The sequence below is a fragment of the Prionailurus viverrinus genome, chromosome A3, assembly GCF_022837055.1.
Source record: "Prionailurus viverrinus isolate Anna chromosome A3, UM_Priviv_1.0, whole genome shotgun sequence".
Classification (NCBI taxonomy): domain Eukaryota; kingdom Metazoa; phylum Chordata; class Mammalia; order Carnivora; family Felidae; genus Prionailurus; species Prionailurus viverrinus.
In genome coordinates this window covers 46,630,582-46,653,613 of record NC_062563.1, presented here as the reverse complement: position 1 = coordinate 46,653,613, position 23,032 = coordinate 46,630,582, and the positions used below count along the sequence as shown (strand labels likewise).

At 49.8% G+C, this 23,032-nt stretch overlaps 1 protein-coding gene across 1 annotated transcript; it reads left to right on the top strand.

Annotated features, from left to right (window-relative positions):
- Nucleotides 1–20,637: 20,637 nt before the first annotated feature.
- On the top strand, nucleotides 20,638–22,409 carry NKX2-2 (NK2 homeobox 2). Its single transcript, XM_047854520.1, has 2 exons — nucleotides 20,638–20,896; nucleotides 21,847–22,409. The coding sequence occupies exons 1-2, from the start codon at nucleotides 20,638–20,640 to the stop codon at nucleotides 22,407–22,409; spliced, it is 822 nt and encodes a 273-aa protein (XP_047710476.1).
- Nucleotides 22,410–23,032: the final 623 nt, after the last annotated feature.

The window sequence follows — 23,032 nt, the reverse complement described above, 5'->3', positions numbered from 1 at the left end:
CACTACCTTTAGCATACTTTGACCACTTTGGAAGAATTTTGACAAATACACTCTAGAAATACTTCCAACTACAGAATGAAACCAAAAAATCACATTAGCTCTAAATTAAATTTTAAGTGTTATAACCATAAAATCCTCATTCCTCAAGCATTTAATATAATTTAAAATTGTAGTGATGTAGGCTAGAAGGGAATCAACTGAACATTTGGTCCCAGATCCACTAATTATTTATAGTTTCAGTCCTCAAAAAACTTTTAGAAAAAAGCCCTGAACATTTCAAAAAGTAATTGGTAGTGGTGAACTTCACATCATGTTCTCTCAAGAAAAACAATTAAGGACTCTTAATTGATAAAGCACCACACAAGGTGCTCCTTTTCCACCTTGTCTCACACTTAGGCCATCTGAGATTCTTCAGACATCATTTTCCAAATCAGTATTTATTACCCACTCTGAAGGAAAAGACCATGGGAACACATTTTAATAATTATCAGCATTCACTGTTGGAACATCTTGTCACCTCCATGTCCTCATGCTGCCCCAAATGAATTTCCTTTCCTTCTGACTGCACCAGAAGTGGAAAGTCCCTGCTGGGGGTCTTTTACATAGTGCTTGCAAACCACAGTTTCCATCCCTCCCCCTGGAACCCCGTACTACAGGGAACAAGGATAGATTGTAAGTTTTCTGAGTATCCTCCAAAGTCTAAGATGGGAAAAGTAAGCCCCTCCATCCTCCATAACACAAGTAAGAAGCATCTGTAATGTCTGGCTGGAATGAATAGTACTGGATGTTCTCCTAGACAAATGGTCCCTGCAAATCCCAAGGGGACATTCTGCATATGCATCTCTTTTGGAGTCTATCAATATTGATGCTGTGCTCACGAAACAAGTCATCACCAACCACAGTCTCTCGTTTCCCCTCTGGTCAGCTCTATGTAAACACTTCTGTGACTCTAAGTGTGGGCTTTTCAGGAAGCAGTATATACACCTCTCTCCTTGTGCATAGCACGCATCCATTCCTGCCATGAAGAGGCCTCTGGGAGGTAGTACAAGACTGTCATCATACTTTTTCCCCATGAAAACCTTGGCCCCCCACCTAAACGACCTTCCAGTTTTGCAGACTTGGGCCAAGAGAAAAGGTGTGTTCAACCTCTGGCTGCAAACAACCCCACTGATCTAACAATGAAGTGGTATTTCCCCCAGAATGGAAACACGTGCTAGGGAAAACAAACAAACCTCTGAATGCTATCTGTAACAGCTCCATCTGCTGGTTCCCAGATAATGTTACAGATCTGACAGGTGGACATCGATCATATTGATCCAATAATAAACAGTGCTTTATAATAGAAGTCTTGTCGTCTTTCTTCTCAATCCATCCAGAACTGCTCCTGCCCCAGACACCAGCCAGCATACACAAACAGCAACCTGGGATGCTAAAATAGAATGTGAGGATAGCTTTGGAAGACAATCTGGCTAAATACAGAACTCTCCAGCATAAAGGGAGAGTTAAAAGGACCATGATAAAAGGACCGTCCTGCCCTCTTTGTGGTGTTGAACAACACAACTTCCTCTCCTGTTCCCTGGGTTTTCATCCCCCAAGATGGAAGTAGTGATACTTGCAACTCAGGTCCAAGTGACGGTAAGAGGATTACAGTAATGAGGCTGTGTTTGGTATGCTGTGAGCTCCTTAAACCCATGAGTCATATAAAGATCAAGGCATTACAATTACATCTTAATATTCACTCGCAGTTATTAGAAATGCCTAAAGTCTCCCATTAATTCAGTGAGAATTAGATGTCTATCAGAGTTAGATGCTATGATATTAAAAATATAGGGGTGGAGAAAAAAAAGATGTGACAGAACATTAGTAGGTAGAGCTCAAATGTACCAAGTTTATAGTTGCCACATCAGCAGAAAGAACAGTCTTAGGTAACTTGCTCTTCTGAAGCTATTCAATACATACATGCCCATTTTCCTAATGGGAATACTATTCAAAAGTATTCTTTTCATTATTTTAAAAGTCGTATACCTTAAATGCCAAATTCCCACCATCAACTGCACACCAACTCCAAAGCCGTTATACTCAGAGGCAGGTACTAGACATGGACTACACTCTGGCATTACAGGGTATGGATTAGGGCTTTGGAGCCTCCATGGTCTTCATTGCCCCTGCTCTAAACTCATTTCAAGTGTTACAGATTGAACTGTGTCCTCTTAAAAAAGATATATTGGAACCCAGGCCCACAATACCTTCTTAACATGACCTTATCTACAGATGTGTTCTTCACAGAAATAATCAAGTTAGAATGAGGTCACAAGGGCAAGCCCTAATCCAATATGACTGATTTTCTTATAAAAAAAAAGGGGGGGGGGGGAATTTGGAAATGTGAACAGACATGTGCAGAGAGAACACAATGTGAAGAGACAAGAGGAGAAGAAGGTCACCTACAAGCCAAGGAGAAAAGACCTGGAGCAGAACATTCCCTCACCACCCTTAGAGGGAGCCATCCCTACTGACATCTTAACTTTAAACTCCTCTCCAGAAATGTGAGACAATAAAATTTCTATTGTTTAAGCCACCTGGTTTGGGATATTTGTTACTGCAGCCATACCAAACTAATACACCAACTAAAAACAATGAGCTTGTTAATTGGTGAGTTGATTTGTTGGTTGATTAATTGATGGAATAATGGTAGAAGCAACAACACAAGAGTTATTCTATTTCCTCTATGCAGAATGGAATAACTGGGATAAATGGAAAATGCCATTTTCTCTGAAGGGAAATCCTCACGATATAAAAAGTTCATATGCAAACAATTTTAAATCTTAAGCCTAACAAGATTTATAAATTCTCAGATGATCTTTAAACTGACAAGAGAAAAAAAAATAAACTGACAAGAGAAAAAAAGAAACTTTTTCCTCATTGCCAAGTCCTTTATCAAGTTCACTTCCATGATGCTTCCCATTGAAATTGAAAACTGTCAAAGAATCACTGAGATTTATGATAAGTTGTTTCTTTCCCCAACAGCAACATCAGCATCGGTTAAAACTTGACAACCATAATCTAGATGACAATTTTGTGATTGGGTCTGAATGTAATTTGTTCTTCCTCCACTGCTGTAATTGTCCAGACCTTACCACTGACTTTATTGTGATATCAGCCACCATGATACCTTTTTTTCCCAAAAGATTTCCCAAAGAGCTAAACTCACCAGAGCCAGATAAATATTAACTTCTCCAAGAAAACCCTAGAGGGCTCAAAAGCAACCTTGTAATTCAGCCGATGGATTGCCCATCACCTATGGAAAGCTGCTAAGGATGGGGAAAGTATAAACCAGCATAATTTCCTATCTTCATTCTCTTATTCCTAACACGTGAACGTGTCAGGGAGTTAGTGACCATGAATTCAGAATAATTAGGGGAAATGTCAATTCACTTACTCTCTGTGTCTTGTTCTAAGTGCTTTACTTCCAATATTGCAGTGGGGCCAGATGCCTTCTAGGAAAATCTAAGCCAGTTGTTTCTTCTCCAGGTTGTACAAGCCCGGGTTGTATATGTCCTCCCTAAGCATTCCCTTCCTTAGTGCAGACCTCATACCCCCAGAAGAGATACAGAACAAAGAAGTTAGAGAGGGCGTGGATGATAATAAAAAGTTAACCTATAGAGAACCCACGGTCAGAAAAGCTTACTATCCCCACCCTCTAGATGACCTTGGGCCTGGCCCCACTTAATCACAAGATTTGATTTAACCCAGTCCTACTCCTGTTTAGTGACTTCCTGTCCATAAGAGAAATACACCAGGGAGACACAACCCCTAACCAGAAATCAAACAATCTGGCTTCACTTACATTTAAAATGCGATACTTCTCTAAACCACTGTTACCTGAAAGTGACAAGATCTTCCATCTCAAACTTCCAGCCTTCTGCCTTATGCTTTTACTAAAAAACAATAAAACAATCTATGAATCTGTTGTTTATTTAGTCCTGAATGCCAGCAGCCAAGGCAGTATTCCTCATTGATACCAACAGAATGGACTATGAATCAAAGAGAAAGAAAACACTACAAGGGGAACATATTTAAGAGAGAAGGAAAGGGAGGAGAAAGACCAAGAAAGCTCATACTGGGTAGGGAATACTCTCCAGAATTTCAGTGACAGACAAAGTCATGTGTCATGATGTATGTCATGGCCAAGAGCAGGGCTTCTAGAGTCAGGTAGACCATGATTGGAATCCCAGTTTTTCTATAACTAGAGCTAGTAATAATGATGATAACTGAAGTGAGAAGAGTGTCTACCGTGTGGCAGGCACCACCAGACACTGTGCTTTACATACACTATTTCATCCTATTCTCACAGCAGACTAAGAATTGGTTCTATCATGATCTCCATTTTACTCAGGGGGGAAATGAGGCACAAAGAAGTAATTTGCCCCAGGTCACAAGACAGAGGAGAAATTTATATCCATGCACTCTGACTCCAAAATCTATGTGTAAATTCCTTAAATATCAGGTTCCTTAACTTTAAAATGAAGGCAATAATTTGGAGTGCCTGGGTGGCTCAGTTGGTTAAGCATCTGACTCTTGATTTCAGTTCAGGTCATGATCTGATGGTTCATGGGTTCAAGCCACTACAGTGCAGAGCCTGCTTGGGATTCTTTCTCTTTCCCTCTTCCTCTGGCCCTCCCCCTACTCCACCCCATGCTTTCACACACACTTTCTCTCTCTGTCTCAAAATAAAAACTTAAAAAATAAAAATAAATTAAATAAAGGTAATAATTGGTGTTCCCTAACTCATGAGGTTATTGTGGGAGTTATAATAATCATATAATTATATATATTAAATACCTTAGAACACTGTCAGGGACATAGTAAGTGTTCAATAAAATACATGCCATTAAAGTCCAATCCCCTATACTGGCTAGAATTTAAATGGTAACTACTTTGAATGGCCCCAAACAGTAGTTGATTCCCATTTTATTGTTCCACTCATTCTTTTCTAAGAATTAGCTCAACATCAAGCATGGCTTACCCTAAATTTTCATGGTTCTTAGAATCCAATATTCTTATTTAGAAAGAAAGCAATCCTATGGTCTTAAAAATATCAGAAGTCCTCTTAATTCATTTCAATGAATCAGAGATCAATATGAGCAATATTCCACTATTTCAAAGTATACTGCGAGCCTATGTTTATTTTAGGAGGATTAAAGACTTAGAGATCTTGTATATTTGACCTTCACAGGGCTCATTTTACCCTCAAAACCCAAAACAATTTCCTTGATTTTATTTACAAACAACTGGATATTTTTATGGGCTGCAAATGGCCTTATGTTGGCCATGTGTATTTGTCTTATAGGAAGCACAGCCAATGTCTGATTCAGAAGTACTAGTTATAAAGAAGAATATTTACCAGGAATGTCCAGGGAGTGGTCCAGGCCAATGCTAGGAAACAGGAAGGACAAGATTTGGGGCAGAGGACACAGCATTGTGTGACATTGTGTTGTTATAGCTGCTCAGAAACTTAGCTCAAGACTTTCCAAAAACACTCATGGATCCTGGGGTAGAACTGTCAACATCAGTTAATTAGGGGAGTTATGGTTAATTTTATGTTAGTTTGGCTGGGCCACAGTGCCCAGACATGTAGTCAAATACTATTTCCGTGAGGGTGTTTTTGAATGCAATTAACATTCAAATCAGAGTACAGCAAATTACCTTCCATCATGTGGGTGGGCTTCATCTAATCAGTTGAAGGTCTGAATAGAACAAAATATTTGTACCCTTCCCCCCACAGCACAAAAAGGAATTCTCTTGTCTGATGGTCTTCAGACTTGAACTGCAACATCAGTTCTTCCCTGGGTCTCCAGCTTGCCAGCCGGCTGTGCACATTCTGGATTTTCCAGTCTCTATAGTCATGTGAACCAATTTCTTTTAATCAATCTCTTTCATCTTGTTTTAATGCTGTGATACTTGAGTTATGTTAAGTATTTTGATTGGTTTTAATCTGTAACATATTTGAACTCCCTGAAACTGTGGAATATGAGCTTTTTTGTAGCTGGTGATAAGCCATTCATTGTTGGCCAGAAATATATACAGAAGTCTTCCATGATAATTTGGGGTTACTGAGAACCACTGAGAACTACTAACTCTGCAGGTTCATTGGATCCTTCAAGTTTCTCATCATTTTCTATGTCTGACTTTTCCCACAGCACTTTCTAGTGCATTGCTGTGCCATGGACAATTTGGAGAACTCAAGCATTAAAAGAATGGTGTTAAATGATTGTAAGATATTAAAATTTTTAATTCCATGAGTCCATGATGGGGCCCAAGGGAAAGGAAGCTCTTCTTTACAGAAAAAAAATACCAGCAAGTACAGATGGGAGGAGCAATGGAATTCAAGCAATAGATGCCAAAAAACAGTGGTTGGAAGTTATTGGGGAATATGGTGACAAAGAATATCAAAACAATGTCAAAGTATTGCTTACCCCTCAGATTACTTACTAATCACTTACTAATTCACATGGTACAATTTGACAACACCATCTTAACCAAGTAATCAAATTTAGCCTCACTAATGGAGGAATTTGCTTCCCAACAAACTGCAATGTGACATACCACACATGTGATGCTCCCAATCCAGACTCTAGATCTAACATCCAGTTTATGGCTGTGCAGGACATAAAGAAGCAAGGGAAATGACACCAGGAAAACATAGTGCGGCAGGTCCAGAATGGGGGTGGTATTCTACAAACGGTCTGGGTTCTTTAAAACTTGATGCCAGGGGCACCTGGGTGGCGCAGTCGGTTAAGCGTCCGACTTCAGCCAGGTCACGATCTCGCGGTCCGGGAGTTCGAGCCCCGCGTCAGGCTCTGGGCTGATGGCTCAGAGCCTGGAGCCTGTTTCCGATTCTGTGTCTCCCTCTCTCTCTGCCCCTCCCCCGTTCATGCTCTGTCTCTCTCTGTCCCAAAAATAAATAAACGTTGAAAATAAATAAATAAATAAATAAACAAATAAATAAATAAAACTTGATGCCAGAAAGAAGGGAAGGAAGGAAAATAACAAGGACTGTTGTAAATTAAGAGCATAAGGACATTTAGGTGCCTGGGTGGATTACTCAGTTAAGTGTTCAAATCTTGATTTCAACTCAGGTCATGATCTCATGGTTTGGGAGTTCAAGCCCCATGTCAGGCTCTGTACTGGCAGTGCGGAGCCTGCTTGGGATTCTCTCTCTCTCTCTCTCTCTCTCTCTCTCTGCCCCACTCCCCTTCTCTTTCTCTCTCAAAATTAAAAAAAATCAAAGTATAATGATGTAAAAAATAAAAAAATATATAAAATGCAGTAACGCAGCATATAAACCTTGAGTAAGTCCTGGGTCTGGACAAAATCAATAGGCTATAAAGATACAGTTTGTCATGGGTCAAATTTGAGCAAGTTATGGAACAACTGCTGACTTTCTGAAGCATGGCAATGGTGTTGTAATTATGTTGTAGAATGTGTGTTCTTAGGAGACATGTACAAAGTATTTGTGGGGAAGTATCACAATGTCTACAACCTTAATTCTAAATAGTTTAACAAAAATAAAATGTCTTTACTAGGGTGATAAAGTATCTGTGCCAAAATGTTAACAATTGTTGAATCCAGGTAGAGGGTGAATAAATGTTCACTCTACTATTTTCAATATTTCCGTTTGAAAATACTCAGAAAAGAGTGGGGGTGAAAATCAGCTTTCAGAATTACTTGTCTTCCCCCATCTCCTCCAGCCCCTCCTAACTTCTAGCCTAGCACCTTCTAGCCCTGATGGAAAAAAAAGGATGAATTTGATATTTTTAAGCAGCTTTATTGACACATAATTTACATACCATACAATTTGCCCATTAACTGTACAAGTCAATGGTTTTTAGTATATTCATAGAGTTGTGTGACCATCATCCCACAATCATTTTTAGAACATTTTCATTACCCCAAAAAGAAACCTCCCATCCCTTAGCCATCACTTAGCCTCACCAGGGTCCCCAACTCTAGGCAACTACTAATCTAGTTTTTATCTCTAGATGCATCTGATTTTTGCTCCTTGAAGATTTGACACATGTTGCCAAATTCCCCGCCCACTGCTAATGCTTTAACAAAAATGATCTGTGTCCAGCTGCGTTCACTCACCCAGGAGCTGCAGGAGATAAGAGGGAGCTGGTATCATTCTTGACCTCTGGGGGCCCAAGAGTGTCACAAGACCATGTCTTCTGTCTTCTGGCTCTGCTAAGGGGTGCACTGGAGGAAAAGAAGTGGGTGTGCTTTCAAATAAAGTGGACCATGATTCCAACTCAGATGAGCTCAGTTGACTCTTTCACTGGCCGAGGGCAGGTGGAAGGGTCATTGCCCATCTGTAGAGTCTCTACCACACCCCATTTGCATTCTGACATTATCTACAGATACTCTGAGCTTCCTGACAGCACCTTCTCCATGATCAGGCATGGTGGTCACTGACTTTCCTCCATCTCAGCTCTCACCTCCATGGAGCCACCCTGGCCACTATGCATGATGCGCAGGTGAAACACAAGCAAGGTACTGGCCTTCCTTGATTGGCTGGACTGCATAGTGGCCTAGGCAGCAGTGAGAGGTAAGGAACTCTCTCTGCAAGAAGCATAGTAGAACTCTTCTTGAGACCATGCAATTATATACTAGCTGAATTCAAAGCAGTATAAAGTTTTGTTTGGGTTGATTTTACTTGTAAGTACAAAGAACTGCTCTCTCCCAGAGGGATACAACACAAGCACCTTGCAGACGATGATACCTTTGGAGAACTTCATGGAGGAAGGTTTTTCCAGTGTTAAAAGTCCATGAATTTTGAGTCCATGGATAGAACAGAAATGTCTCTAAAGTAATAATAGTATAAAAGACTACGGAACTGGAGAGCCTGGGTGGCTCAGTCGGTTAAGCATCCAACTCTTGATTTCATCTCAGGTCATGATCTCACAGCCATGAGATGGAGCCCTGAATCAGGCTCCATGCTTAGCTCTCTCGTTCTCCCTGTGCCCCTCCCCTGCTCGTGAACACATGCATGCTTTCTGTCTTTGTGTCTCTCTCTCCCTCTCAAAAAAAAAAAAAAAACAAACAACACTATGGAACTAAGAAATGACACTGCATGAAATCTGTGTAGGTCTGAAGGTGTTTAGGTATACCAAGTTTAGCACCAGATTACTAAATAAGCCCAATAAGAAGACAAGTGAGTTGTACCTAAACAGTTGTATTTCATTTAAATCTTGCTCCCCACTGCATCTCTTTTATAATAGATTTTTATTAGCATTTACCTAGTCAATGCCCTGGTACATTTGCTATTTTTAACTAGGGTTTCCTAAATGGAGAGTGGTATGAAGACAGATTTGATGTACTCTTTGTTAACATCTCTCAGTTTTCCACCTGGAGACCACCACACACCGACGTTATAAGCTAGCTCTGGGCATCTCTGTTCACTGCATAGCAGGTGTCAGCAATATGGGCAGAAAAACACAGAAGCCTCTCTCCAGGGCATCTGCTAGACAAAGAGACCCATTCTCATAAGGGCTACAAATGTGAGGGTCTGCCTTCAAATCCCCTTGTCCAATTTTGGGCACAAAACACTATTTTCACCCAAAGAAGCTATTCATCAATGATCCCAGAGTTTACATTTGGAGGTGGTGTAAACCCAAAAATACGCTCTAGATTTGGGGGTTTAACTGTAAACAAAGATTACAGAAAAAATCCAAGAAAAAAGGATGAAATGCAGTAATAATTTTCCAAGATCACCAGCTCCGCAGGCTTGAGTGCAGCCTCAGATTTCTCTGAAGTAACTAAAGATTTCTGGGAACTCACTCTACCGCCCAGGAGAGCAGACTGGAGAGGCACTCTTTGTGCTTGGCACTTAAGATTAAGAGCTTCATTTTATAGCTCTTCTTTGCACCTGTTGAATGGGTTCCTCATCCCCACCCCCACCCCATATCCACTCTTCCCTTCTCTCCCACCCTCTTTCTACAGCATCATTTTTCCATCCTTAACCGCCATCTAAGGACCGTTATCCAGTGAACACAGACCCAGGATAACTTGTAATAGTCAAGTCAAATGCTTATGTTTTTCCCTGCAGTAGGGCAACATTTTTCATCTCTTATTTTCCTTGGCCAGATGGAAGATGTCATTCAGGGAACCCCAGGTGTTTTGAAGATGAAAAGGAAGGTAGGGGGCCTGACTCAGTGCTTATTAACCACAGAGAGAATTTGGTTCACTTCAAGAAATAGTAAAATAATGGCACGGGAGAGACAATGACTCTTAATGAATGCATAAGAGTAAAGTGTGAGGTGACCAGTCTGGGGACATGCAGTCCTGAGGCCTCCTTCCAGAGGAGAAAAAACAAAACAATTGTTTTCTATTACTACACAGTATTTACCTCCCTTTCCTGAAGCACACAGGGCAGCTCCAATTTCATGTCCAATGCCAGGATTGCCTCTGTCTGAGTGCCTTGGCTCCCATTTAATTTAAATAAGGTGGGTGACATCTGACACTGGAGTCCACAGTCAGGTTTGAGGTAGGACTAATCTCAGTTGCTCCCTCAGCCAGGTGGACTGTTCCAATTGCATCTCTGCCCCCTTCAAAAAACCCCCTCCCTCAGGAGTCAGGGAGCTCCCATCCTCAAATCTCACAGGGCCGAAAATCTTCAGTTTTCAAATGCCACCTTTCCTGTTCAGACCAAAGTCCCATGGAACGCATCCACCGCCTGGAAAATGAAACAGCCTCCCAGGCCCTCTGAGGAAAAAAAAAAAAAAAAAAAAGGAAACAGAAAAACTACAGAAATAAATCCCAGAGGCTGTCTCTAATCCTGGACAGGTGGCACCTTGGCACGGGTGCACTGAAATCACTTTCTTCCTAGGCCGCAGAGAGCTGAACCCCTTTCCCAGAAAGACGAACACCCCTCAATCTGGAGGGGGTAAGCGTCCTGGAGGCGGAGCCTATAGCCCGGGGCGAGAGGTCTGTGACCTCCCGAGAAGTCGTGCTATCGGCCTTGGGTCGGCATATCTAATGTAAACGCTGTTTCACACATAAATAACGTGCCACATCTGGCCCTTCGGTTTTATGGCGTCTTAGCGACCGAGCAATTTATAGATGGCGACCTTGTTAACCAGCAGCCCCGGCTCCAGGCTGCAGGGTCCAAGGCACGGTTGCGACCGAGGAGGGGCGAAGAAGAGGAGATATCTGGGGTCCCAATCTCCAGCTCGGAGGGACGCTAGGGAGAGGGCACCTACCCGCTTGTTTGGGGGGGTCGGGGCCGAGGCAAAGTGGCAGCTCCCTCCCCCCCGAAGCCCGCCATGTGGCAGCTGAAAGAGCCATCGAAGCCCAAGTGTGTTTGCGCTCATACCCAATTTATTACCGCTGAACATATGGCCAATATTTTGACTCACGTCAGTCGGGCAAGGAAAACAAACAGAGCGCGCGCGGCGCTGGGGAGCGGCCCCCTCCGCGGAGGCTGCGCGGCTGCCGCGGGGCCCGGAGTCGGGAGGGTGGGGCCGCCGGGCCGGGAGCCGGAGCCGGGAGGGGGAGCGCTCGCCGGCCGGCCGCGCAGCGCCACTGCCCGAGTGCCCGCCACTCCACAGCTTGGGATAAAGAGCGGCCAGGGACCTGCGCGCTGGTGGAGCCCTGGCCCCAGCGGCTCGGCCGCGCTCCAGGTGAGCCTCCCGCTCGCATGCGGGGCGGGCGTACTGGGGGGCGCGAGGAACCCGGCGGAGCCCGAGAGCCGCAGTGGAGTCGGCGTCGCCCCTCGCGGTCAGGCGCGGGCCTCCGCTGCCGCCGGGGAACGGAACGAGCTCCGGGCGCTGTCTCTGCGGCGGGCCAAGGGAGAGGGGTCTTGGGGCACTGCCGTCCGGCCAGTCTGTGCCAGCCTTTGAGTCCTCCGCGCACCCTCTGGAGCGCCCCTCCCATTCGCGGCGCCCGACTGGGCTCTGTCCCCAAGCCGTGGAGTCCGGAAGCAGCAGGTGGGCAAGTGCAGGGCGTCCGAAGTGATCAGCGGACTCCGCTGGTCTAGGGGGGCGGAGGCACTCGGGGAGGGGCCGGTCCCTCCCGTCGCGCCCCCAGACGGTAAAAGTTTTACCTGCAGCCTAGGCCAAGTGCTCCTGACGCCGTGCGCTTTCCCGCGGAGCCGCTGAAACGGGACTGCCCGGTGGGGCTGGGCAGGTGCGCGGCCGGGGGGAGGGGAGGTGGAAGGCCGCGTCGGTGTTGCAAGCCCCGCCCGGGAGGGCGCGCGGTGGGGGAGGGGCGCCCGAGGTTGGGGGTGGGGGGTCCGAGTAGGTGGAGGGCTAGATAAAGACGCGCCTTGAAATGCTGCGCGGCTGTAGTCGCGGCGCCGGGAGTGGGAGGCGGAGCGGGCGCTCCGGGCGCCTAGCCAGCCCCCTCCCCACTGCCGGGTGCCGGATGCTCCGGGGCTGTCCTGGCCGCTGTAAGGGAGGGCGCGCCTCTGCACCCACCTTCCCCCGGTGAGTCTCCTGCTGTGAGCAGTGGGTGGTCGGGACTGGGGGTTAAGGCGGAGGCAGAAGTCCCGAAGGTAATTTGGAGGTGGCGCCTAGTGGAGAAAGGGGTTCTCCGGCGGAACCGGGCCGCAAGGTAGCAGAAGGAGGGTAAGTGGCGGGAGTCGCAGGCAGGAAGGCCCAGCGCGGGGGCGCGAGCCGTGGTAGGGGGGAAGAGGAGGCGGCCTAAGCTTGGACTTTGAGGGGGCGAGTGTCTCCCGGGCCTCGCCGGGCACCAGACAGTTCTCGTTTGCGTCAGTAGAGATCGCCAGAGGATCAGAAATGAGCCTCTGTGGGGTCTGCTGAGGTCCTGGTCTCCCAGGGGCGCCCCCTCAGCTCCAACCCTTTCCCCCAGCCACACACAAACACCGCAAGGAGCAAGGGGCCCTTTGGTGCGCCTCTAGCGCCTGCTCCACGCTGGTGGCGCCGGGGGAGGGGGGTGAAAAGGGGGCGTTGCGTCTGGAGGAGGGTCGCAGACCTCTAGTGCTCAGATTGAAGACCTGAGAAGGAGATCCCCAGGACCCCTTCCCTCCAGTGCCCTCGCAGATCGGTTCCTCGTCCTGCCTGGCCCTAGCCTGTTTCAGCGCAGGCTGAGAGCATGGCTTCCCTGCGCCGGCAATGACTACATTGCACATCAGCCCGCCCGACCCAGCGTTGGGTGTTGAATACTAACCCATTAGAAGAGGCCGCTTGTTTTTCCAAGTCTTGTGGTAATGATTTTGTCACGTGCTAAGAAGTATATTCAGATAAGAACGTGCTTTCAGCGTCGTGTTTCTTTGAGAAACCCAAATCTCCTGCATTGAAATCGCCCTTATCGGGGGGGAAGGTCGGGCTTGGCTGGACGAACGTTCCTGAAGGCAACACTGACGCTGTGTAATCTCATTGTAACATATTTAATCATCAGAGCAGCGCGAACGAATAAAGCAAAGGGGTTCGCCCCGGGGGGACGTGGCGTTTGGTTCCCCAATAAACCAGTGACAATGGATTGGCTGGGACAGTCTCATTTGGCCCAAGGGGGGCTTAGAGCTGCGTTTTTAAAGAAAATATTGGAGGGAGGCCGGTTCCATTTTGTAGCGTGCCCCGAGCCACATTTCGTGTTCAATTTAACATCCATGAAAGTTAAACGGCTTTTCTCGCCTTTTATTTTATTGGATGCATTTTCAAAGATGTCATTAAAGTGCATTTATCAAAGTCCTAACATATGTCCTCGGGGTTTTACGCCCACACAATGAGGCTGATTAATAGAGAAATCCTAATTTCTATTACAATTTATGTCCTCGGGAGATAGTTGCCTTTCTTTCTTTCTTTCTTTCTTTCTTTCTTTCTTTCCTTCTTTCTTTCCTATTTGAGGCAGATAATTGGGAAGTGTTGTGTATTTAACCTTGAAAAAAAGACTAGGGGAAGATAGTTCACTAAGATGCCTGCTAGCTGCCCCCACAATTAATTGCAGGGGAAATCCAAGCTCTAGGTGCCAAGATCAGGTCTTCTTTCCACGGTTTCTCAGAGTGGCTACTAAGTGGGGGGAGGGGCTTTTTCCCAGACACAGAATCTGAGCTCCTTCTCTGGGCCTGGAAAACTTATCTGTCCAAGAAGTCACCTTCTTGGTGACTTGGAAGGATTGTCCTTCTGGGTCAATTTTAAGAGTTAACATAGTATTAACCAAAGAAAGAAAAAACTCACCTTATGCTTGAACCCAAAGAGGACTGAAATTTTCTTTCCCTTCTCATTAGCCCCCACTTTCTGGCCATCTGGTCCAATGGCTGTGGGTCTCTCCTGCCAGAGATTTGCCCCTGTGATGGCCTGGCCTCAAAAAGTTGTACTCTGACTGGGCTTTAGGCCTCCCCAACACAGGCTGCAAGGACTCACTTTCCTTCTCCCAGGAGCAGAAAGCAATGCCAGTTGGTGCTTGAACCCACCAGAGAAAAGCCTGACTTTCAGTTTTCTGGTTAGGAAACGTCTCTGCTTGGGGTGGTACGCTGGGCCACACACCTCGACTTCTTTCATCGGGAGACCAGAGCTCACACCTTGCTTCCTGCAACCCCCACCTGATATCCAAGCCGCCATCGGGCCGTTTGGGAGGTGTGCATCTTAAAGGTGAGCGTCTTTATCTCCCGGCTCAGGGACCAGACTGGGCGACATTTTCCTTCCCCCACTGATTTCGAGTGCACGCCACGCTCCGAGTCTCCAACCCGTGATAAAATAAACCTTCCCCCTCCGACAAAACCTTTGTGTGCGCGCCTCTAATCCTCGCCAGAGCAGGAAGGTGCAACGCGCTTTGTTTCGGGAGTGAATGAAGACAAGCGCTTGCACCTTGGCGCTAACCAGACAATAAATTAATCCACTTGAAGGTTGTTATCCGAGATGGGATGTGCGGGGAACTGAGAGCTCAGCCACATACTGTACCAGGGAAGGAGTTTCTTTTCAACCTCTTTCGCTCCAAAAAGGAAGAAGAAAAAGAATGAAATCAAACAAATCAGTGTTTCCAAATAAAGGGGAAAGACCTTGTATTTTTAATGACTGGAGGCGATTTGTGGGTAGGAAGGGTGAGGGGTGCCACCTAGGGCTGCGGAAGCTTTGGGCTCCTCAAGGCCACCCTCTTTAGAACTGACCCACAAGTTGCTCCCCAGGACTTTTTCTGCCCTAAACTCCCCTGGAGGACGCACGTAAGCTGCAAGTTTTCACCAGCCTGAAAGGGGAAGGATGTGAGCAGAGCGGGCTCCCAAGAGGCTCTCTAGCCCAGAACGGAGATGGAGAGGTGTGGGGGCGGGGCCGAATGCCACCCCAGCACGCCCACTTCATCAACTGGCACACCGAGCCGGACTCCCAGGCATGGGGTGTACCCAGGCCTCTCCTCATTTTCCACAAGTATCTTCCTTTCTTGCCTGGTTTCCTGCGTTTTGGACCTCACCCCTCCCCCAGCCGGAGGGACGGTAAAGCTGCGTTGTGGGGCAAATGAGAAGCTGGGACGCAGGGCGCACCAGGGCCGTCCACATGCTCCGGAGCTCAGAAAAGGCGCTCGTGTTTGAGCTACCTGGGAAAGTAAACAGGTAAACACTGGGCCGACTTGGAGGGCCACTTGTCCTGGAGTGGGGCCACTTAGCCTGTGTACATTCACCTCCCCTCCTGGGCCTCCGCGATTGTTTAGCTCCCCAAGCCGCCCTCTCCAGCCGCCTGCGCTTCAGTCCCTCCGGAACCCAGAGCGGCAGAGGGAAGCTTAGCCGCCTGAGAAACCTCCCAAAGGAGGTTCCGTCTGGCCTCTAGGGAAAAAGATTCCTTTGTCCCTCTCCCCCACCTGCCCTGGGGGGGGGGGGGCTGCGCCTCCCTTTGCACCCATACTAAATGCCAGAAGAAGGAATACAGACTTCTGAGATTTCTAGAGCACCTGGAACCCCAACGCTGAGGATGAACACCAGGGACAAGGACTTCTAGCTGCCCTGATAACCCTGGCAAGGGGTGCTAGTTGGTGCTGCACACCAAAGACACCCAAACTATCTCAGGCCTAGAACATGCTAAGATCAAACTTCCAGCACCCATCTCAACTTCTTCCCCAAGTATGCAGCCGCAGAAGGCCCCTAGCAGAGCGCTCACCAGTCCTTCACCGCCGGCAGAGCTTAAAGCCCCAACCCAAATGTGGTGGAACCAGGATAGTGTCTTCTCCTGGCTACAAGATGGAACCTGGAGAGAATTTATTAAAGTACCCAGTTGGGGAGACTAGAGCACATCCAAGTACAGCTGAAACTGGTGCCAGGCGACACGTATTGTTTAGAACTGACAGGGTGTGGATAGTGGGGATATTAATAAAGGATTCTAGAGATGGGACAGGGGTGTGGAGCTGGGTCTTCAGCTTGCTGGGCGCATGGGCTCTCCCTGGACATGAGATCTTGGGCTGGAAAAGGCTGGGCAAGGCCAGGCTGGGGTGCTCCCAGAGAGACCTCTTGAGGAGTCCTTGGAATGCAATCACCTGTTTAATTTGTGTGGAAAGGTGTGTTTGGTGCTGGGCCCCGACTCTTCCCTGCTGCACGAAATCGGGTAGAACTTGGAGCGTGCTTTGGCACAGGACTTGCCCCGGGCAGCCAGCTGGTCCGGCGCCGGCCTCCCAGCGTCCGCAGGCCACTCCTGGGGGACTTGCATTTTATGATCTTCCTCTAACAAGCAGAGTTTCTCCCCTTCAATTATGAGCCTCCCAGCGGTCTCCCTGCGCCTTTTCAATTGCAAATGTCAGCGCTCTGGAAGCGGACGCGGGAACCACACGGGCGACGAAGCGATGGGGAAAATGGACTCGTGAGGTCCCAGGAGAGAGACTCTGAGCGCACAGGCTCCGGCTCCTCGGGGAGCGGAGCGCGGCTGCTGGAGGCGAGGCGGAGGTTCCAGAGACCAAGGGAAAGAAAAATGCGAGTCCGAGCTGGGGTGGACATGGAGGAGGAAGCTGATATCCAGCCACTGGCCTGTGCTGGCAGGAAAAGTGTGGCCCCGCCAGTGCTCCTGGAAGGGAACCCTGTGACTTGAGGTGTGGAAGTTCTCTGGCTAGTGGAGACCAAGGGAGCAGTAACGGTTGGGGAGCTCAACCTTCCAGAATTGAGCTAGGGGTCTCCTTCTCCAGGCCCCATTGTCAGCACTCCCTCTCCATGATGAATTCCCAGGAGCCTGGATTCCGGTGGGAAAATAGTGGTCTCTCAGGTGCTTGGCCTACCGTGGAGGCTCCCAGGGAGAAGGGAGGGGCCCAGATAAATGAGGGCAGGATGATTACATCTTGGGAGAAAGGCCCTCTAAGTTGGAGGAAGGGAGGGAGACTTTGGGAATGGAGCTAGGTGGTTCCAAGGTGAGGAAATGAGCGAACTCTGAGAGGGAGCCTGGAGGTGACACACCCCCCCCCAAGATGGCTCTGAGGATGTGCAAAAAGGGACACTTCTTGCCAAAAGACCATTTTTCACTTAACCCAAGAATTGATTGACCTGGCCCAACCAGACTCATTTCTGGCCCTTCCCCATCCCTGGAGACTGCTCTAGTCCCCAAGACACCCCCCTCCTTGGGAGAGAGGAGCAAGGGGAGGAACCACAGGAGGGTATTTTCTGCAATGCTCGCGTTGAGGAACTTTCTCTCGCCAGTTATTTATTTAGCAGTGGACTAACAATGGCTAGGGGCAGGCCCAGCCTGCCTCTGTTTCCAAACTCAGCCTGCCGGCCTCCCCCCACCCCCCCCCAACTCCTGGAGAACCAACTTCCTCGCTCCGACAGGACAGGGCAGAGAGCTCCCACGTGAAAGGGGGGAGGGGGAGGCAATGGGGAGAGACGCTGGGAAAGACAGACTGGAGAGAGAGAGAGAAGAAAAAAGCACGAAAAGTAAGGGGTTCGAGGAACACGATTCAAACCAGTTTCTAATTCTTGCAGGGAAAAAAAGAGGAAGGAGGGGGAGAAAGGAGAAAAGAAAAAGTAGGAGGAGAAAGAGAGGAATGGGGAGCGTCGACATGAAGGGGTTTCCTTAATATTGTGGACGGATTCAGAAATGAATGAAGAGATAGTCCATTGAAAAGGGTTGAACGCCATGACAACTAGGAACAGCCTTAGATTTATTCCAAACAGTTAGGACACGTTGAAAGAGAGCGTCAATCATGTATTATTTCGCCACTGAAATAAATGCAAAAACCGAGCCGGGACAAAGGCTTCCAACGGGAGCGGGACATTTGTCTACATTTCGCTCATTGTCCGCAGCTTAGCAATCGGTTTGTATTTGTGTTTGCCCGGGTCCGACCACCCAGGACGCGCCGACGAGGGGCTCACTCTAACCTGGGCCATTGTCACCCACGTCACATACTGGGGGCGAGGCAGCCAGGGCTGCAGAAAGCCGCCGAACGGCTCGAGGAGAGCCGCCCTCGCCGGTCGCTGGCAACCCGGGGGAGGCAGGGGCGAGGCGGCCGCTGCAGCTGAGCGTGGAGCAGACGGGGCGTCCGCGCGTTCCGCTCCGCGCCGTGGGGCTAAGGGCAGAGGGGAAGGCGAGACCCGGAGCTCCGCGCGCGGCCCTTTCTGTTCCTTCCCACCCCACCCCCACCCCCGGGCAAAGCACCTTCAAGACGCATTTCTGGGACGGACAGGAGCCTCAGGTAGCAAACCTTACCCCTCAACTGCTCCCTCCCCGACAAAAAAAAAACTGGAAAGAGGGGCGGGAAGTAGTGCTTTGACTTCTCTTCCCCAGCGCCCCGGAGAAGGTGCTGCCCCAGGAAAGTTCAGTTCCCAGGCTGGCGAAAGGTTGGAAACTTCACATAAACCTAATGCCCGCTGGCAGCCTGGAGCTAGTACTCCCATTGCGCTCCCGGGGTGACTAAAAGGAGACGAAATTTAAGGACTTGCTTGAGAGAAGAAAACTCCGAAGAAAACAGCACCATCCGCCTACCCTGCGACCCCCTCCCTCGTGGCTTTCGGGGTCCTCACCCGGGCTGGATACAGCGCCCCGGTCTCTCCACTCCTCCCCTCTCCCTTCCTAACGCTCCACCTCTGCTGGAGGCTGGAGAGGGAGGGGGCTGGAAGGTCGAGGCATAATAATGGGCAAGAAGGGCTCGGGGCCGTCTGCCCTTTCCTCTACCAGGAGACCGCGGCCCGCGGAGCCCAGAGGCGGCGGGGCAGGGGACAGAACCCAGCCCAAGTTCGAGTTCCCTACCCCCCACCCGCCCCTCCCTGGGCCGCCCGCAAAGCAGCGAGTGAACTGCGCAGTCCTCCCGGGCCGCTTAGAAAAGGAAGGGGGTTGGGGAGAGAGAGGCGGAGTGAAGGAAATAAATAAGTCTTTAGCAAATAAAGGGTGGCTGGAGGGGGGTGGGGTCGTTTGGTGGTGGCTCCGGCCGGCCCCAAGCCGATCCCTCTCCTGGGTTTCGGGCTCTTTCGGCGTTAACTAGAATCAATTACTTGCCTTGTCATTTCTAGTACTCATCCTTAAGCCTCAACCAAAATATTGACCTAGGAGGCTTACAGAAGTTGGGCTCTTGCCATTTGAACCGGATCTTGTTTAGGGAACCACCAGCGATGAGGAGGAGAGATTTCCGCGGCTCAGCCTTCGCCCCCTCCCCCTTTTCCAAAGGCACCACAAATCGCCAATTTTCTGGCTTGCTGGGGGCGGGCGCACGGGGGCGGGGAGGTAGGAACCGGTGAATGTTAAGATTGGTTTTTTGGGTTTTGGGGTTTTTTTTTTGTTTTTTGGTTTTTTTGGCTTTTTGTTTTTGGTGTGTGTGTGTGTGTGTGTGTGTGTGTGTGTGTGTGGTTTTTGTTTTTGTTTTTTTTTTTTTTTTTTTTGCTCCTCTCGGTTTCTGTTTTGTTTTCTCTCCTCCTCCGCTTTTTTAAAGATGCAATTTGTTAAAACGGCCTTTTCAAGTGTGTGGACTCGCGAGCGACGCGGTGGTCCTTTGTATGTAAATACTGGGTAAAAAAGGCTCGCCCCGTCTTTGCAATTAATTGACACGTTACACCTCTCATCTTGCTCTAGAGGGCCGTTGGCTGGGAGCGCGGAGCTCCCCAAAACCCACAATTTCACATCTGCAAATACTGTCTTCATCCACTTGACTTCCAAGACCCGCCCACACGTGTCCAACCTTTGCGTTTTAATGTCTCCCCCCCTTTTTTTTCCACCCTTCTCTCGCTCCCTCTCTGGCTCCCCCTCCCTCCCTCTCTTTCCCTCCCTTTCTCCCCCTCTTCTCCCCCCTCTCCCCAGGTTCGTGAGTGGAGCCCAGCCTTATATGGACTGATCGCTCGGGCAATGGCCCATTTTTTCCTCGCCACCAGCCGCCACCGCGCGCCGAGCGGCCGCCGGAGCCCGAGCTGACGCCTCCTTGGCACCCCTCCTGGAGTTACAAACTACGGCCTGGCCCGCAGCGCTCGGCGCACTGGCCCGCCCAGTCCCCGCGTCCATTTCAGCGTGGTTTCAGAGAAGACACAGGCGTTGCTTTTGGCCTTCTTTTCTCCCCTACCCTTCCTTATAGTTTCTTTCGCTTTTTTAAAATAATAATTATCTCAATAATTAAAGCCTACCCCCTCCTCCCCTCCCCCTATCCCTCCCCCCCAACCCCCTCCCCGCCCCAACTGGGGAGCGCCACGAATTGACCAAGTGAAGCTACAACTTTGCTGCATAAATTGCGGGGTCCTGAGCCATGTCGCTGACCAACACAAAGACGGGGTTTTCGGTCAAGGACATCTTGGACCTGCCGGACACCAACGATGAGGAGGGCTCGGTGGCCGAAGGGCCAGAGGAGGAGAGCGAGGGGCCGGAGCCCGCCAAGAGGGCCGGGCCGCTGGGGCAGGGCACCCTGGACACGGTTCAGAGCCTGCCCCTGAAGAACCCCTTCTACGACAGCAGCGACAACCCATATACGCGCTGGCTGGCCAGCACCGAGGGCCTCCAGTACTCCCGTAAGTAGCGAAACTTGGCCGCTGCGGCCGTAGCGCCTCTCTTCCCGTGGCTGAAGCTCGGGATGGACACTGGGGGAGAAAGGGGAAGGAGCCATCTAAACTCAGACCCCTCGCCCTGCTCCTCTGGAAAGATTTTTAACACTTGTTAATGATGCCCTAGCTCTTTCCCCCTTTTCAACCTCCCCCCCCACCATCCCCGTACCGGAAAAAGACTTGGTCTCGGATGTTTTTTTCAAAGCAAGAAATTGGGGAAACGAGGGGGAGGGGAGGGGAATACCTCCCAAGGGCTGGTTACAGAAGTCAACCCAGGACTGATGGCTCCGGTCGGAACCCTCCCCCCCACTTCCCCCATCCCCACAGACAGGAGAGACTGGCCTGGAGCACTGGAGCGAGCCAGCGAGCCTCGGGGTACGGGTAGAGGGTGGGGGAGGCTCCCGGTAGCTCGGGTATAAATAGCTCACCCTGCCCCCTTGCAAGATCATAGAGGACGCTTTGTGCGGTGCGGAGGGTGTCCAGAAAGTCCGAAAGCAAAAACGAAAGCCCCCAAAAACCTTCCTTAAATGGCCGAGCCGATCAATGCCGGGATTGTGGGGGTTTTCTTTTAAAAATCTACCCACGTTCCTCCGGAGAGGAAACTGCTTAAGGGGGCCGGAGCCCTTAACCCGCAACGATCTTCTCCGCGCGCCACTCCCCCCAAATACGCACCCACACTGTGAGAACCCCTAGAAACGCGAGTCTGGAGCCCCCCACTCAAGTCGTTTTTCCTCTTTCCCCTGGGGGAAGCCAACGGTTTTGTCGTGCAGGGATCAGGGCGGGGGTCAAGGCGAAGGCAGTACGGCCAGGCTTCGCGGCGCCCAGGGCCGAGGGCGCACGGAGGATCCCGGGCGCTCAGGGTCTGGCTGTGCCGGCGCGCGGCCTCCAGGCGCCTGACGCGCTTCTCTCTCCCCCAGTGCATGGGCTGGCGGCCGGCGCGGCGCCCCAGGACTCAAGCTCCAAGTCCCCGGAGCCCTCGGCCGACGAGTCACCGGACAATGACAAGGAGACCCCGGGCGGCGGGGGGGACGCGGGCAAGAAGCGGAAGCGGCGGGTGCTCTTCTCCAAGGCGCAGACCTATGAGCTGGAACGGCGCTTCCGGCAGCAGCGGTACCTGTCGGCGCCCGAGCGCGAGCACCTAGCCAGCCTCATCCGCCTCACGCCCACGCAGGTCAAGATCTGGTTCCAGAACCACCGCTACAAGATGAAGCGCGCCCGGGCGGAGAAAGGTATGGAGGTGACACCCCTGCCCTCGCCGCGCCGGGTGGCCGTGCCCGTTTTGGTCAGGGACGGCAAACCGTGCCACGCGCTCAAAGCCCAGGACCTGGCAGCCGCCACCTTCCAGGCGGGCATCCCCTTTTCGGCCTACAGCGCGCAGTCTCTGCAGCACATGCAGTACAACGCCCAGTACAGCTCGGCCAGCACCCCCCAGTACCCGACAGCACACCCCCTTGTCCAGGCCCAGCAGTGGACTTGGTGAGCGCCGCCCCTCCGAGACTCGCGGCCCTAGGCCCAGGCCCCACCCCGGCGGCGGCGGCGGCGGCGAGGAGGACTCGGTCCTTACGGTGGTTATTATTATTATTATTATAACTATTATTCTGGAGTCGAGCTGACTCTTGGCTCCGTTGGGGAGGCGCCGGGAGGTTGCCTGAGACTCCCTGGAGTGGCAGATTCCATCCACGCAGCTCTGCCCCATCCCTCTCTCTTTCGGAACCTTTGGAGAGGGCTGAACTCTAAGCCGTGTTTACAGAATGTTTGCGCAGCTTCGCTTCTTTGCCTCCCCCCGGGGGGCGGGGGGAACCAAATCGTCCCAGCGATAGCGTCCTCACTTGAGAACGAGAAAAAGACCAACACATCCCCCTCCCCGCTTTTGTGAATTTTGTAAAATATGTTTGTGTGAGTAGCGATATTATCAGCCGTCTTCTTCTAAAGCAAGTGGAGAACACTTTAAAAATATAGAGAATTTTTTCCTCCTTTTTTTTTATAAGAAAATGCTAAATATTTATGGCCATGTAAACGTTCTCACAACTGGTGGCAGATTTCGCTTTTCGTTGTAAATATCGGTGGTGAGTGTTGCCAAAATGATCTTCAGTGCGGGCCTGT

Bases quoted from the DNA above. Each gene is read 5' to 3' on its own strand.
- NKX2-2 (XM_047854520.1), top strand. From the start codon at position 20,638: ATGTCGCTGACCAACACAAAGACGGGGTTTTCGGTCAAGGACATCTTG. The intron at 20,897-21,846 runs GTAAGTAGCGAA...TCTCTCCCCCAG, and splicing joins CGAGGGCCTCCAGTACTCCC to TGCATGGGCTGGCGGCCGGC.